Source organism: Lates calcarifer, linkage group LG20, assembly GCF_001640805.2.
Source record: "Lates calcarifer isolate ASB-BC8 linkage group LG20, TLL_Latcal_v3, whole genome shotgun sequence".
Taxonomy (NCBI): Eukaryota; Metazoa; Chordata; class Actinopteri; family Centropomidae; genus Lates; species Lates calcarifer.
Genome location: NC_066852.1, coordinates 20989351 through 21003897, shown reverse-complemented (window position 1 = coordinate 21003897; position 14547 = coordinate 20989351). Strand labels below are relative to the sequence as shown.

Below are 14547 nucleotides of genomic sequence, written 5' to 3'. Positions count from 1 at the left end.
GAAGTATACTGAAGCAAATGATATGGATGGATAGGCTGCAGAACTTTCTGTCCCTGACACACATAAACACGTACATGTATATATGTGGTGTAAGCATAAGAACCCCCCTGATTATATAACTACAGATACTGGGGGTTTATTCTAAACATAAACATATTTGTGATGATTGCACTTGCCTACAGATGCTACAGGCTGGAGAAGCATCTGCCCCACTCCTGCTTTCTGAGGATACATATTCACAAATAGATGCTTGTTATAGAAGAGTGAGTTATATCATGTAATAAGCCTCTAAGTACTGATCTTATGCTACTGGCACTCAGAGTGCACTGAGTGACTTTGTGGGCTTTGCTCTTTATGATCACTGACAATTTGAAATTTTACCATATATCAGCCCTAAGAATAGATCAGGACTGAACTGGAGTAATTCAGTCTTTTGAGACATGTCTAGATAATGACCATGTGGTCGTTAAACTCCTGTTTTTCACAGATGTCGCCTTGGTAATTTCAGTTGATTTATATATGTTGTCAAGAATTTATTAAGACATCCCCTCTATTCAAATGCTACACCCAAAATTCAACACTGCCTCTTCACCTGTGTAATCTTCAACTACCACATGAGGGCATACATGTAAAGGTTTTGGTATGTCAGTGATTTAGATAAAACTTCAGGCAAATAATTTGGTCATATGTACAGTAGTATGCATTTTTGTGCTTTGTTTCTTGTATTTGAATTTGGAGTATCTGTTTATGAATGGACTTAATCACATCTTATTGTGTCAACATTTGCATGAGCCACATTAATCTTGAGAGTGAGCTGTAACTCTTTTCAAGACTCTTGTTATAATCCAAGTTTCATTTTGTGATCTAAATGCACACAAAAGGACCAGACCTCTGAGCTCTGCACTTTTCTATACAGGTGTAAATAGTAAAATGGTGGCTGAATTCCATTTAGCTGCTTCAGTTTCAGGGTCCTGGTATCGTGCATGCTGTTTCATTGCTACAGTCATGACTTACTGGGACACTTGAAAATGATAGCGGCATCATTAATGTTTCAGGTAACATGTATCTTTCCTGTTATTATGAGTCAAAGCATCAGTTGTTCAGTTGCACATTGAAGAGGTAAAAGTAATGCCTTCAAAACATTTTTAATGGTGGGTGATGAAAAAGTCATTTGTGTTGATTATGTATTTACTACATTTGTGCTGTCACTAAAACACTGAAGCAGTGCCACTTGACAGAAGCTACAGAAGCCCTACAACAGAGGTACTGACAGTTTACACAAATACAGAAACATCAACTGCTGATGGAAGTTGTACGAGCCTAGCTGGATATACAGGACAAATATAGAGAAGGATAGCCACTTCTATATACAGCACAGAATTATTTTATCACAAACTGTGGTGAGTGAATGATGAATTGTGTATGATGTAACAAAACAGAGGTGATTATATCTATTTTGAGCAACCAGACACTGTCTCAAAAGCACACAGAGGTATACACTGACATAACTCTGAATCTCCTCAACTGTCTCCCAAAACAAGAAGAGCGAGCAAAATCGCAAACACAAATACTACTTTTGTGTTCAGTGTTGACCAACGATGTGTCAAGTGAGGTGTTGTTCAGAAATTTTACAGGTTGTATTTGTGGTCTTGTACCACATGTATTTTATTGCAGCCAAAGAAAAGTGGATACCTGGCCTTGAAAACAAAAAAGACAGTCACACTCTGAAGAGGAGAACAGGTAATGGTGATTAAAAACATTTTGTGAAAAGGTAAACTGAGGCTGTGGGTATGAACTGAAAAGCACAAAAGCACTGATAGACACCAGTGGTACTGAATAATAAGTATCTGCAAAGTCACAGTCAAGGACCAAACCATCTCCTAACATTGTGGATGTCTAAAGGAGACCTGGGTCAGTAGTATTTGCAGTAGTATGTAAGTATTTGTTTCATACTGTTCTAAGTGATAGATGGGTGGGATTTTTCTCAAAAGGACAAAATCCCATATAGTTAGTAAATGCAGTATAATTTTACTGAGCTGAAAACTCACTACAAGCCAACAAATTTGTCTTGATATGCAAAATCTTACACATTATATTGCTCAAAAACACAAATGAATTAGTATTTACAAATACATTTGCACCCAGATCTGATTTTAAAAACTGGAATCTATAAATTATGGTTCAAACTTTGCAGATGCTTATTATTAACGTGTTTAAAATGGAAGAAATGGCCTTGACAAAGGAAACAAAATCTTATACACAAGATCAAAATCAAGTAAAAAAAACAGGAAAATAAAAAATAAATCATTTTTTTTTGTTGTTGACTTTTTAAAACATTTTCTCTCGATACCAAAACTTAACGTTAGTTTCAAGCTGGAGGAACAACCCACGTTACCAAACAGGCATTAGACACTTCCTGGGTTAGCAGGAAATGCTATACTTGCTTGCAATTCCTCGGTGGTGCTGTAGTTGCATGAGGGCTCTCGACTGACCCTCATTGCAGTCAGCCATTTTTTACTGTACTGACACAGACCATCCAACTGTGCTTCTCTTTGCCTTCCCTTCTCTCAGCTCTGCTGTAGAGGCCACAGCAGTCTATAAGACTGGGCCCTCAGAGAAGTGTGGAAGTGCCACTTATGGCCCTCATTACTGATGTCTTTAATCCATTAAATGACCATAAACACTCACCCTCTCTCTGGCTCATTCTATCATCAGCCTCAAATTTTAATACTGCTTGCAGAGCACGCACTCACTAACTAGGCGCAGAGGCTTGAGGCTGGACCAGACTACTTCACAAATCACATCACTCCATTTTTACCTCCTTCCTCCCTTCTGGTCCAGCCTTCTCCCTGTCACTTTCTGTGGAAGCTCGCTGATCTTAACACATACACACACACACACACTTCATCACAAGGGAAAAGCTCACTGAAACCACCCTGCTCTCACTACATTTGCTTGTATTTCATAAGTAGTGGTTCTTTGCTGTCTTTTTCATTTACTCTCCCCTGTTATCTCCTCCTCTTCTTCCTCTGCTTAAGTGTGTCTTCTCTCCTAGCTGAGTGGCAAGCAGGCTTCAGCAGTTGGGTTCCTTTGATTCCAGCTTAGCTTGGTTCAGCCCACTTTGGCCCAGCTGAGGAAAGCAGGGATATCTCGGACTGGGACGTTGCGGGTCAAAGCTTTGACACGCAGGTTGCGGTCGTCTGTAAGGAGTACCACCTCTCTTTGGAGCCTCACTGTCCCATCTGTGTGTGTAGAGGGGGACAAACAGTAGTAAGACATAAGCTCAGAAGACTTTATATATATCAAATTATGAGGAAATATGATCACTGACAGAGAATGAATGAGGGTTAACAATACACACTTCTCTGATCAGGCATGAAGTCTTTTGCCTTGTCTTTGCAGTAGTGGAGACAGCACGACAGAATCACATCATCATTGTTACCCTGAGAAAGAACAGAAAACTAAGTTACTGCTTCCCAGTAAAAGACAGTTTTACTTTATTGCACAATCTAAAAAAATCACCAAAAAGGCAATAAAGCAAAATAAAGTAAAATTTGGGCTACATTTATTTGGGTTCCCACCTGTTGTCCAGAGGTGTCTTCACTGCGGAAGGCAATAGACTCGAGCTGATTTCCTCTGCTTGTCAGGGCTCTGAGGCATGGCTCCCTGGCTTCAAATCCTTTCTCCAAGAAACCCACAGCCAACCGGGCCTTCTCCTGCACGGACCGAACATGGGCTGCACTAACATTGTAGTTGCCACGACTGCCAATGTTGCGCCCTCCTGACCCCACTCCACCACCAAAGTTGTCCTGGCCTTTAGCCAAGCCATCCAACTCTGTAATCACTGAGAGAGAAAGAGAGAACACATAACACCATGAATAAACACAAACAAGCATTTCCTGTTCCTTCACTAAACCCCAGACACATGAGGAATTCTTATCATTTTTAACATATCACAACACCACATTTTAGTCTTCCTTCATTCCTCTTACTAGAGAGTGTGCTCATCCATTTTGTTTCTGTCTTTTAATCTTACCAATTAGTGGCACAACTATTATGTATGTTCCACACTGAAGGAGTTTCTTCAGCCCCTCTAGGTGATCAATGAATCCATTGGTATCTGGGACCAAAAACAGAGGCCTCACTTCCAGTTCCAATTGCCCACTTGTCTGCAGCACCGCCTGGGACAAACACACGTTACATACAAAATGAAATTCAACTCACACTATGCAGAATCTGAGGATTTCAATATTAGCCAAAGGGATTTTTAAAATTGATGCAAGGTTTAATACAATTTTACATAATAACCTGCTTGACCTGCTTGAAATGACAGATACACGATTACCATTATTTTATTTCTTCTGTTGGGTGCATATGTACATGCCAGTTTTACCTGTATTTTATCCCTGCGCTTCTGTTGCTGTGCCAGTTTGTTGGCGAGGGCGTGGCGCCGTGCTTTCAGCTGCCTGATGTCATTCTCGCTGTCTCCTGCCTCCTCTGCGTCCTCCTCTCCTTCTGATGCAGAGAGAGACGACTCTGCCTCTACTATAACATCATCAGCCTACCAGACACAATCCAAACAATGATAAGACACATTTTCAGCAATTTGGCTTCCACTGCATTCAATAGCTTCAGCTTAACTGCGACAAAAATGTAATTTCAGCATTTGCATAATAGTGAATAGGTCAAAGGTAGAGGTAAAAACAACAGAGAGCTAAGTGAAGAGAACATGTTATTAGAGGGAGAGAAGGAGAAAGATAGTCACCTCTTTCTCTGTTATAGAATCCTGCCTGCTCTTTTCATCCACTGAGTGGTTAGGTGGAGGAGAAGTTGCCACAGAGATGTATTTGCCTCCCTTGAAGGCCAACAGAGGCTCTTCCTGTCCACACAAAGCCTCCAGAAAGTACTTGAGCACTGTCACTCTCTTACAATCTGCTGCTATTGCCTGAGGAAAGAGGATGGGGATATAAGTGCACAAGAACAGATGGTTGGGAGGATGATTAGGGGTACACGTAAAAGGTGGAAGACGAATAATCAGTACAATCAGGGATTCTAAAGGAGTAGAAATATGTACCAGGGTACCAGTGCATTAGTGTCACAGTATAATGAAATACACCTTTGCCTTCCACTCACCATGTCAGTGTGTCTATCTGTGTAACATGGCTCTTGTGGTGCAGCCAGCAGTGGTACAAAACCAGCGAGCAGCCTGTCTTCCTTCAACTGCAGCACAGTCAGCTCCTCATCTCCCTCGGCTTCATCAGTGTCAACTTTGTAAAGCGGCACTTCTCCATGGTCCACACGTGCCAGCACATTACACAGGTTGGCCAGACACTGCCAAACATCAGGGCTGCAACTTGATAGAGAGGAAAAGCCACAAGTGGTGGTGAGGAATGAGTATTTTAAAGACCAAAGAACTACCACCTGAAGAGAGCTGGCATGTGTTTGTGTAAAAGTGCTAGTACAGGCCATGAGCAAGACTAACACATTAACCTGAGGTAGTAATTTGAAGCAGTTATGATCAACATTTTTATAATAATGATAATGTGTAATGCAAGAGGTGTTGCTCATAGTGATGAGCCTACAGGGAACTTTAACTTGAATCTGCTGCTTCCCTCAGCTTTATGGGCCTTTATGAGTTTCAAGTTACTGTCTAGCTGTTTGGCCCAAAGCTTTCACTTCACTCTTACCACTTTCATTGTTTTTGGCCACAAAAAAACCCTAAAAACCCACTGCACACTACCTGCTCAGTAGCACAACAGCAGAAGGACAAAGCTGGCGACTAGCTGGTGAACATCATGGAACATTTAGCAGCTAAAGAGTCGTATATTTTCCTCAGTATTTGGATCAAAACAGAACTAATGGAGAGTGAGTACTGGACTTAAATAAATTCCTCAGATTGAGAATTATCAAAAGAAAAAAAAAAAGACATTATTGCAGGTTTTAAGTACTCACTCTATACTGCATGGTGGTGGGTTCCACAGGTCTGGGTGTCCCAACATCCAGTCAGACCAGACCTTGATGCTTGGCAGTAGTTCTCTAAGGTCCAGTGGGAAGGCAGAGACCTTCACCATACCGTCCAACTCCTCCCCTTTACCCTCCTCCTCGCCATCTGCCATGAGGACTGCCTCTGCAAAAGAGACAGAAGAGACTCTTTTCAAATACACCACATAATTGTAAACGATCAAACACATCAAACACAACATACATTATTTACTAATTACCTCTATAAATAATCTCCACTGATGTGCTGTCAGACTGTACAATGATTTATGTCTGACAACTGTTCATCTGATATATATGAAAACACCCTAATACTAATGTTGACCTCAATTTAAAAGTACATACTTACATATGACTGTAGGACAACTTTAATAACTGCCACTGATCAAATACTTGTAAAGCTTAGTGTGTGTGTACCTGCAGGAGTATCTCTGAGCAGCTCTGTGCAACGCTGCACCAGTAGTGCAAACATGCCGAGGCCGAGGGCAGTGCTTTGTTCTTGTAAAACTGACCGCACCTCTCCTTCTTCACCTGACAAACAAAAAACAGGAATTTGAAAAAGTACTTCAACACTCTTTGAATCAATAATACCAATGAGTTGTGCATAGTCCCAGCACTGTGTGCTGGTTGGAAAAAGAACGGCATGCTCTACTGAATAATAAATAACTAGTTTGTGAGAAGATGAGATTAAAAGTGCGTCAAAGAGCTGATAGTTAACATTTTAAAAGGATTCACATTTTAAGCCAAAATTTGTAATAAATGAAGTGTGTAGGTGTGTGTGGCATTACCTCTGCTGTGGGCATTGTGTATGGTGAACATGTTGATGGTAATGATCTGCAGCATGTGTGTGCTGCCCAGTAGGGAAGGGCCATGCTGGAGCAACGTCCTGAACTCTTGCAGAACACGGCTTGCCACTCCAGGAAATGACTCCATGCTGCATAAACAGGAACATTTGTAAAAATACAGAAAAACAGGCAATGATGAGACAAAGGCACACACAAAAATATTTTTTTCCACTCCTTCAAACTCATTCAGTAAATGAGTTTGAGAGCTGAACTCATGAATGAGACATCACTCACCCCACTTTAGTGAAGAGCTTTCCATGTGCATGCAAGAAACTCAGAATGAACCTCTTATTTAGCTGAAAAAAAGAGAAGGTCAAAAGAAGAAAAGTATTACTAATCTTTGGCCAACAGTTTTATTTAGCTACAAAACCCACAGCACGTGAAGAGAAAACATGTCTTCAACCAGTGACAAAGCACATGGAGAGGTCTGGAGCTGACGTCATTATTTAAGGGAACACAAGATTTTGAACAATAGGGTTGGAAGGAAATGGACTGAAAGGCTACTAAATCAGGTAAAGAGGACGGCCATGCAAATGTGTCTCCCAACAGGATACACTGACAAATATTGGACAGAGACAGAGTAAAGTGGAGAGACAAAACATTTCTTACAAAGTGAAAAAAGTAAAATGGAAATTGCACAAATACATTTATAGGCTGTAAGAACCCCGGTATCTTTTTTAAAAGAACGCAGCATAAGAAATAAAGACAAACTGTTATTTCTACAGGAATATGAACAGACAGCGGTAGAGAAAATTGTGATCTTTCACTAGAAGAACACACTCCTGACCTCAATAAATTATTCAGTGTAATGCTCAATAATGAGGCATATCAGAGCCACTACATCTTACACCAGAGATGACATTCTCAAACTAAAGATGGAAGAAGACGTAAGCAATGACAACAAAAGACGAGGACAGAAATGAAAGCCCAGGAAATACTGTAAAAGTAAACATAAAATGATGACAGAGGGAAAATCAATGAAATTACTGTAGAAGGACATAATGAATGTGAGGAGATAAATTAGACCTCATAAAACAGGCACAACAATCAAATTAAACCCCATAAAACAGGCACAACAATCCCTGTGTCTAAAGAAAAGAATCCCTATATATAATGAACATTAAAAATATGCAGTGTCTGTCATGTAGAGGCATATGATGCATGAGACACAGAACCAAAGGAAGAAAGGGATCTTACGTCACTGGCGCTGAGACTACCAAGCTCTCCATCCTGTTCAGAGTCTCTGCTCGACTCACTGCCCCCCCTCTGCGAGGATGGGGTTGCTGCTTGTCCGCTGGGACGAATCCAAATCTCGACACGTGCTCCCTCTTCCCCTCTTCCTCTTCCTCTTACCGCTGGACCCCTGGAGCCACCTTCATGCTCCTGCCTCTTCCTTCGCTCAAGCTGCTCTGTCTACAAGAACAAAATCTGTGAGCAAGAAGCACCTGCGCTGCCTCAAGTCTCTGCATCATCGCCAGATTATAGTAAACTTAACCATTAATGCCTATGAGGTAGTCTATTATTAAGCAAAATATAATGACACAGACACTAGTGTAAACTGTATGTCTGACCTTACGCTTGGCCTCTTCAAACAGACTCATCAGGCTTTCCTTTGCAGTTAGGATGGGGTTGGAAGCTGCCAAGCTGCGCATGTAATAATAAACAGCATCCAACTTCCGCTTCTGTAGGTGAGAGGTGGGACGAGAGTAAGAGGGAGGAGGTGTCCTACAAAATGCCACAGACTGGGGGTGGGTGCCAACAGATCATTATGCAAAATATGGTTGTATTTTTCAATTATCCCAGGGGACATGCCAGGAGAAATACAGTCAGTCATAAAAAAAAGTCAAAATGCAGTTACTTTAATGCCAATTGTCTAAATATGCCCACACAAATACATTCACATTGAGCTAAATATCCACCTTTACTTTCTTACTAATTTACTTAGCACACATCACTTACTGTATAGACTGCCAGCAGGGCCAGCTGGTTATATGGTCGCCCATTTTTGGGGGCAATCTGCTGGGCTTTCAGGTACCAGCTAAGATGAGATTGAAATGTGTAGTCATCAGATACGATCAAAGACATTCTGCTTCTATCTTAAATTATCAGATTCTCATCTACTCATCAATATACAGATCTGTTATGGTACTATGTCTTCAGCAGGTATCATGTCAGGAAAAATAAGTCCAAGACTGAGAAAGTTATAAAAGCTGTCAGAGACTGAGACTTACTAAATGAAAACCAGCAAGAAATTAAACAGGTGTAAAAATTGTCTCACATCAAAAAGGCTACTCCTGACCACTGTATCTTGGACTTTATCTTGGAGTTATCAGATTTTGACATTGTGGCCTCTTAAATTAGTCACACATCCCTTGCTCTTGAATGTGTGTCTAAGAAATTCCATAATACCCAGAGAATTCTCAATTACAGCCTACCTGCGAGCCTTGCCATAGTTGGCCGAATCGCTGGCTTGTTCCCGGTAACGTGCTATATCTCCCTGACAAATCATACAGCGCTGAGCACTAATAAGTGCATACTTTACCTGAAAAGGAAACACAAGAAAAACTTCCACAGATCAGTACATACAAACTTCAGTTAGAACATAAGTAGACATACAATTAAGAATCAGTATGTTTCTGTCAGCAACTGTATTGCTAGTAATATGGTAATATGATCATTAACTGGCTCAATAATTGTAACTTGTTATAAATTGTGTGACTGCTAGTGTATTACTTTGAAAAAACAAATCTCTGAACACATATCAAGATCCCACACAAACACACACAGACAGAATATTGTTGTACCGTTTTGCGTAATGGCCGAGTCCTGATAGCCATGCCATCCATGTAATCCTCTAACTTAAACTGGTACACTGTCTGCAGTTTCTGAAGCAGCGCGTCAAAGAAGAGTGCTCCCTGTAAAACACAGACAATGATCATAACATACGAGTTGAGTTACAGTGACGAAAAAAAAAAGACTAAATTTATGTTGGCCCATTACCACAACAAGAAATTAAAGAGGAAAAATGTACTTACCAGTCCTTAAGTTACCTTAACAAAACTCTATCACACAATTCTTTCCTATTGGCATTTGAATGAAGTGCCCATTATTTTATTTCAAACTGAATGTGTTTAAGCACAGAGCCTGAAGAACAAAAAAAACGTAATTGTCCAAGTTCTTATAATCTAGACTGTATATCCAATAAAGTGCCCAAAGAGACTGTTGGTAAGCATCTGTCTTAAGAGTATACTTGAATAAGATTATGAATCCTACACACAGATGTGCAGTGCTAGACCCACACCTCCTACCTGCCCCCCTTGCGATAACTTATTTTGTAAGACCTTGCCCCTTTGAATTTTCACACATTCACACATTCCTTACTTCATCAAGCAGAGTGAGCAACATGTTCCTGATATGAGGGGTGTTGTCATAGGCAGGGTCTTTGAGTAACTGCCGGAAGCGCTCTATGACCTGGTAAAAGACATTCTTCCACAAAGCCTGATCCACATTCTGAGAGTCTGAGAATTCAATGTCGGTGAGGATGACCTGCTCATACAGCCCCAAAAGGTCAGCTCTAGAAAACAGGAGGGCACAACAGGGTAATGCTTTTGAAAAAAGTAGTTTAAAACAAAAGAGTAAAATATAAAATACACAGAAATTCCACTAACACATATCTTTTCCACCATATCCTCACCTGAGCTGGGCCATGCGGTCCAGTCCATCAGCACTCACTCTGTCCCTGGACAGCAGGTTACTAAGCTGAAGCTCCTGTGAATCTGCAGCCCTCAACAGCCTCCCCAGCTCCCCTCTGGCTTGTTGCTCCACCTCTTCAAATGTCAAACCACCTCCTGGCTGAGAATAACCTGCTCCTCTGTAAGTCCCACAGAACTGACCCACACCAGGGCCCTGGTACATTCCATTAGGGGGAGCCATTTGGTACGGCCCCATATGATAAGGATATGGATAGCGTTGGCTGGTGGTGGTGCTGGGATTATGTGGGTTGCTGGTGGGCATGGGGTAGCAGTAGGGGTTGTCAGAGTTTTGGAATTTGTAGTAGGCCATAGCAGCAGCCTGCTGGGATCGAAAGCTCTCACCCTGTGGGACTGGAGGACTGCCTGCTACCTCATCATCTGTGTCCAGAAAGTGAAGCTGTCCGTATCCAGTCCCTGCCTGAAGATATACAGGCTGTTGGAGAGATTTGTGCTGTGATGACTGGTTGCTGGTAAGAGCAGGTTTTTGGTCTGGGTTATTGGGATCCCAAAGTCGCCTCACTCCTCCCCCTCTGCCTCCTCTACTACTGCCAGTTGCTCCTCCCCTGATTCCACCAAAAAGAAGTCTCTGTCCAACCTCAGGTGAATTAGAGATGTCTGTGCGGGCTGGAAGCACCAGGATACCCCCACCTCTGCCACGAGGAGCCGTGCCTTGCTTACAATGCTGTGCATCCCCACTACGTGGCAAAGTACCTGAATGTTTTTCCAGAGACACCCTTAGGATTCCTCTGCCTCCAGCTTTGTTTCCCTTTGGTCTGTTCCTTTCTTCCCTCCGCCTCGCTGCACTTAGCTCTTCCTCCCCTCCTCTTCTTCTCCTCCTTCTATTTTCTGCTATATCACTCATCTCACTCCCTTCCATTGATTCTGTAGATGATTCTCCATAGGTTGTCCAGCTTTGCAAATGACTCCTTCGTCCTTCCCCACTATTAGTCATCTCCTCTTTGTTAATGTGCTTATGCTGCAAGCGCTGCCACTTGGTACGTTCCACATCCATCCCTAGTCCTGGACCATCCAGGCTGGTCACACTGCTGGCTGAGCTACTGCTGTAAGTTCGATTCCGCGGGCGTCGAATATCTGATTTGGAATATCGTTTTGAGGATGGTGTTGTAATGTTAGCACTGGGTTTATTTCTATCAACTCTTTCTACAGTCATGTCTACATTTTTTTCTGTCTGAGCATCCTTTTCAGCTTCTCTAGAACGGTTGTTGTTGTTGTCTCCTCTTCTGTTTTCTCTGCGATTCTCTCTTCCTTTACTTTGGTGTGTCTCTCCTGTTTTACCTGGTTTGTTATCTCGATCTGCTTCTGCTGATTTCCTGTCTCGCTCTTTCTCAACTTTTCCCTGGTCACCCTTTCCTCCACTACCAACTTCATTGTCTCCTCTTCTAGAATCCTGATTCCTCTCCTTTTCCTTCTCCCCTCCTCTTCTCCTGCGGTTTCCCTTTTCCCTCTTCTTCTCTATCTTTTCTTCTTCATCTTTTGTTCCTCCCCCTTGGCCTTGGCTTCCCTTACCAGTCGCTTCCCCTGTCCTGCAGCTTAACTCTTCAACATCTTGGTCTTCACATCCCACTTTACCCTTATCTTTCATGCTGAGTTTTTCTACTTTGCTAGTAATTTTCTCCACTGAAGCATCAGACGGTAATGGTGGTTTATGAACATCCCGGCTTCCTTGCTTTTTGTTTGTTTCACTAGGTTTAGACAATTTTACGTTTTCCTGTACACCTTTTACTTCTTTACCTTTCCCTCCCCGCTTCTGAGTGGATGGTTTTTTGTTTCCCTCTATATCCCCTGCACTCAGCTGGGATTCTACCTCAGTTTTCTGCTCATGATTCCTTGGGGGAGGTTTATCCTGTTCTCTTCCAACTCCACAGTCCTTTCCCTGGATGCTCCTCCTGCTCCCAGGTTGATAAAATTCTCTGTCAGGCTTTCGAGCTTTCTTTGCTGGTTGTTTAGCAGCTCCAGCAGGTTCCTGGTGTTCTCTGTCATTTTCAACAAAGCCTTTTTCTTGATTTGCTTCAATTTTAGCCTGTGAGTAGCGGTCCTTTCTACAGTTCTGGTTGTTACTACCATCACCTCTCATCCTATCTTCTTCCATTTTGTCGGTAAGCATCCCACCATCTGTGCACTCTAAAACTTTTTCAGAGACACCCTTTTTCTCACCCTGTGATGGTTTATCATACTCAAGTACATTAGTAGCCTGGGGATCACTTTGACCAGTCTCTCCCTCCTCACTGTCACGGTGGCGCCGTCCATGTCCAGCTACCGGCTGGTAGCGCTGCAGATCAGGGCGCTTTCCTTCACGCCTTCTATGTTGCTTGGGTACATATTGTTCCTCTGTAGAGACAAAAACACACAATACATTCTATTTCTCTTCTTGTCAAGAAGTCTTGTGCGAAGCCCAAATGCAACAACACCTTAGACTGTCACTTAGTACTTTCAAACTTTACTACCCTGTTTGTGGCACCCAGCTCCAAACTCATTGTTTCCTACTGAAGAAATAAAACTATAAAAATCTGGGTCACAAATATATTGTTTGATCTCAATATAAATAACTCAATAATTTCTTTAATCAGCTGGGTACTGCAGTTTTCACAAAATGGGAGCTCAACCGCAATAAACAGTACACTTATTAGTGACTATTTTCAGCTGTGATTGATATGCATGTGGCAGAAGTATTAATGCTCATAGTCTGAGCAGAGGAGGAAATCAGTCATGCCTGTATTAATACACTAAGTCAACATTACCTACTACAACAACTCTGTATTAACTACACATGAAAACAGTGATCTATTCATAATGATTTACGAACAGAAACTAACTACGTCAAAGTAAATGTCAAAGAGCTTCTCCTGAGCGTAATTTTGAAAAAGTATATTTAAAAAGCTGTGCCGTTACAGATAAACCTGCATTACCTCCCACAACATAATACACAAACATCGCTGTTTAGATCACTATTTTAACGTAGAATTTTTAAATAAACCTTTTGTAAATATTCACACATATAAACATAACTGTTATGGTTAGTTTACGTTAGCTGTGTTGTCTGACGTTAACTAATACTGAAGATAACAAGAGTTGAGCCTGTCAGCCCTAACGCAATTTAACGTTACATCCAAACACTGAGGACACATTTCTTTTGTTAATGTGCTTAAAGTATGATTAATAAATATCAAATATCGGATGAGGAATGTTAAAAATAGGGTTGAATCGAGATAACAGTCGTACATAAATTATGCTTGAAGGGGGCGTTTAAAACAAACCGCGCGGGACCAAAGAACGGACAGATAGCTAAGTTAGCTAGCTAACAACATTAGCTGGACACAAACTTAGCAACTCCGTAGGCTACTTTCAGCTGACTTGGAATACTTCTTCGCCTGAATTTATCGACTTTTTTGCGGACGCATCCCTCCCTATTATCTGATTCACTTCCTCTCACCTCTCTGGCAGTCAGTAAAATTAACCGCATTCGACGCTTCAGCTCGGAGTTCCGCAGCTGAGATTCGCACTCTGTCCAGTTCGTTCGCCATCTTTCCTTTGACTACAACAAACACAACAAGTACGGTGGCCCAACGGGATCAAACCTGTTCACTCGGTGACGTAGCGGCGTAGGCAATCGGTTAAATGTAGCTGGCTCTGTTTATTCATCTGTTTTCTATTCGTTACTTCACTAATTATTGAAACATCAGAATTTGGAAACATTCTAAAGTGAGATAAAATACAAGATTTATAGTAAATAAATAATAATCACGAAAACAATAAGGTAGGAAACAAACAATGAAAATAAAGGTTAAATTATACACAATAACTAAATGGACAAAATACAAATTGAAAATAGAAATTGATTTAAAAAAAAGCCAAATATAGATCCATAGGTATACTGAGTGTGTTATTTATTTATTTCAGTCAAGTGAGGAACACAAAGCCACAAAACAGCA

At 41.5% G+C, this 14547-nt stretch overlaps 1 protein-coding gene across 1 annotated transcript; it reads right to left on the bottom strand.

Moving 5' to 3' along the window:
• Positions 1–1129: 1129 nt before the first annotated feature.
• Positions 1130–14155, bottom strand: smg6 (SMG6 nonsense mediated mRNA decay factor). Its single transcript, XM_018691455.2, has 19 exons — positions 14049–14155; positions 10540–12946; positions 10227–10419; positions 9650–9760; positions 9281–9387; positions 8805–8883; positions 8417–8527; positions 8043–8258; positions 7080–7141; positions 6789–6934; positions 6418–6531; positions 5953–6127; positions 5134–5353; positions 4766–4945; positions 4394–4561; positions 4037–4181; positions 3582–3844; positions 3362–3443; positions 1130–3242 (listed from the first exon to the last, which is right to left on the bottom strand). The coding sequence occupies exons 1-19, from the start codon at positions 14137–14139 to the stop codon at positions 3112–3114; spliced, it is 5001 nt and encodes a 1666-aa protein (XP_018546971.1). The 5' UTR covers positions 14140–14155; the 3' UTR covers positions 1130–3111.
• Between the last annotated feature and the right edge of the window lie 392 nt (positions 14156–14547).

Coding starts and splice junctions, on each gene's coding strand:
- smg6 (XM_018691455.2), bottom strand. CDS start 14,139: ATGGCGAACGAACTGGACAGAGTGCGAATCTCAGCTGCGGAACTCCGA. Junction 9,761..10,226: donor TGCTCACTCTGCTTGATGAA/GTAAGGAATGTG, acceptor TGTGTTTTACAG/GGAGCACTCTTCTTTGACGC. Junction 6,532..6,788: donor ACACAATGCCCACAGCAGAG/GTAATGCCACAC, acceptor TTTGTTTGTCAG/GTGAAGAAGGAGAGGTGCGG.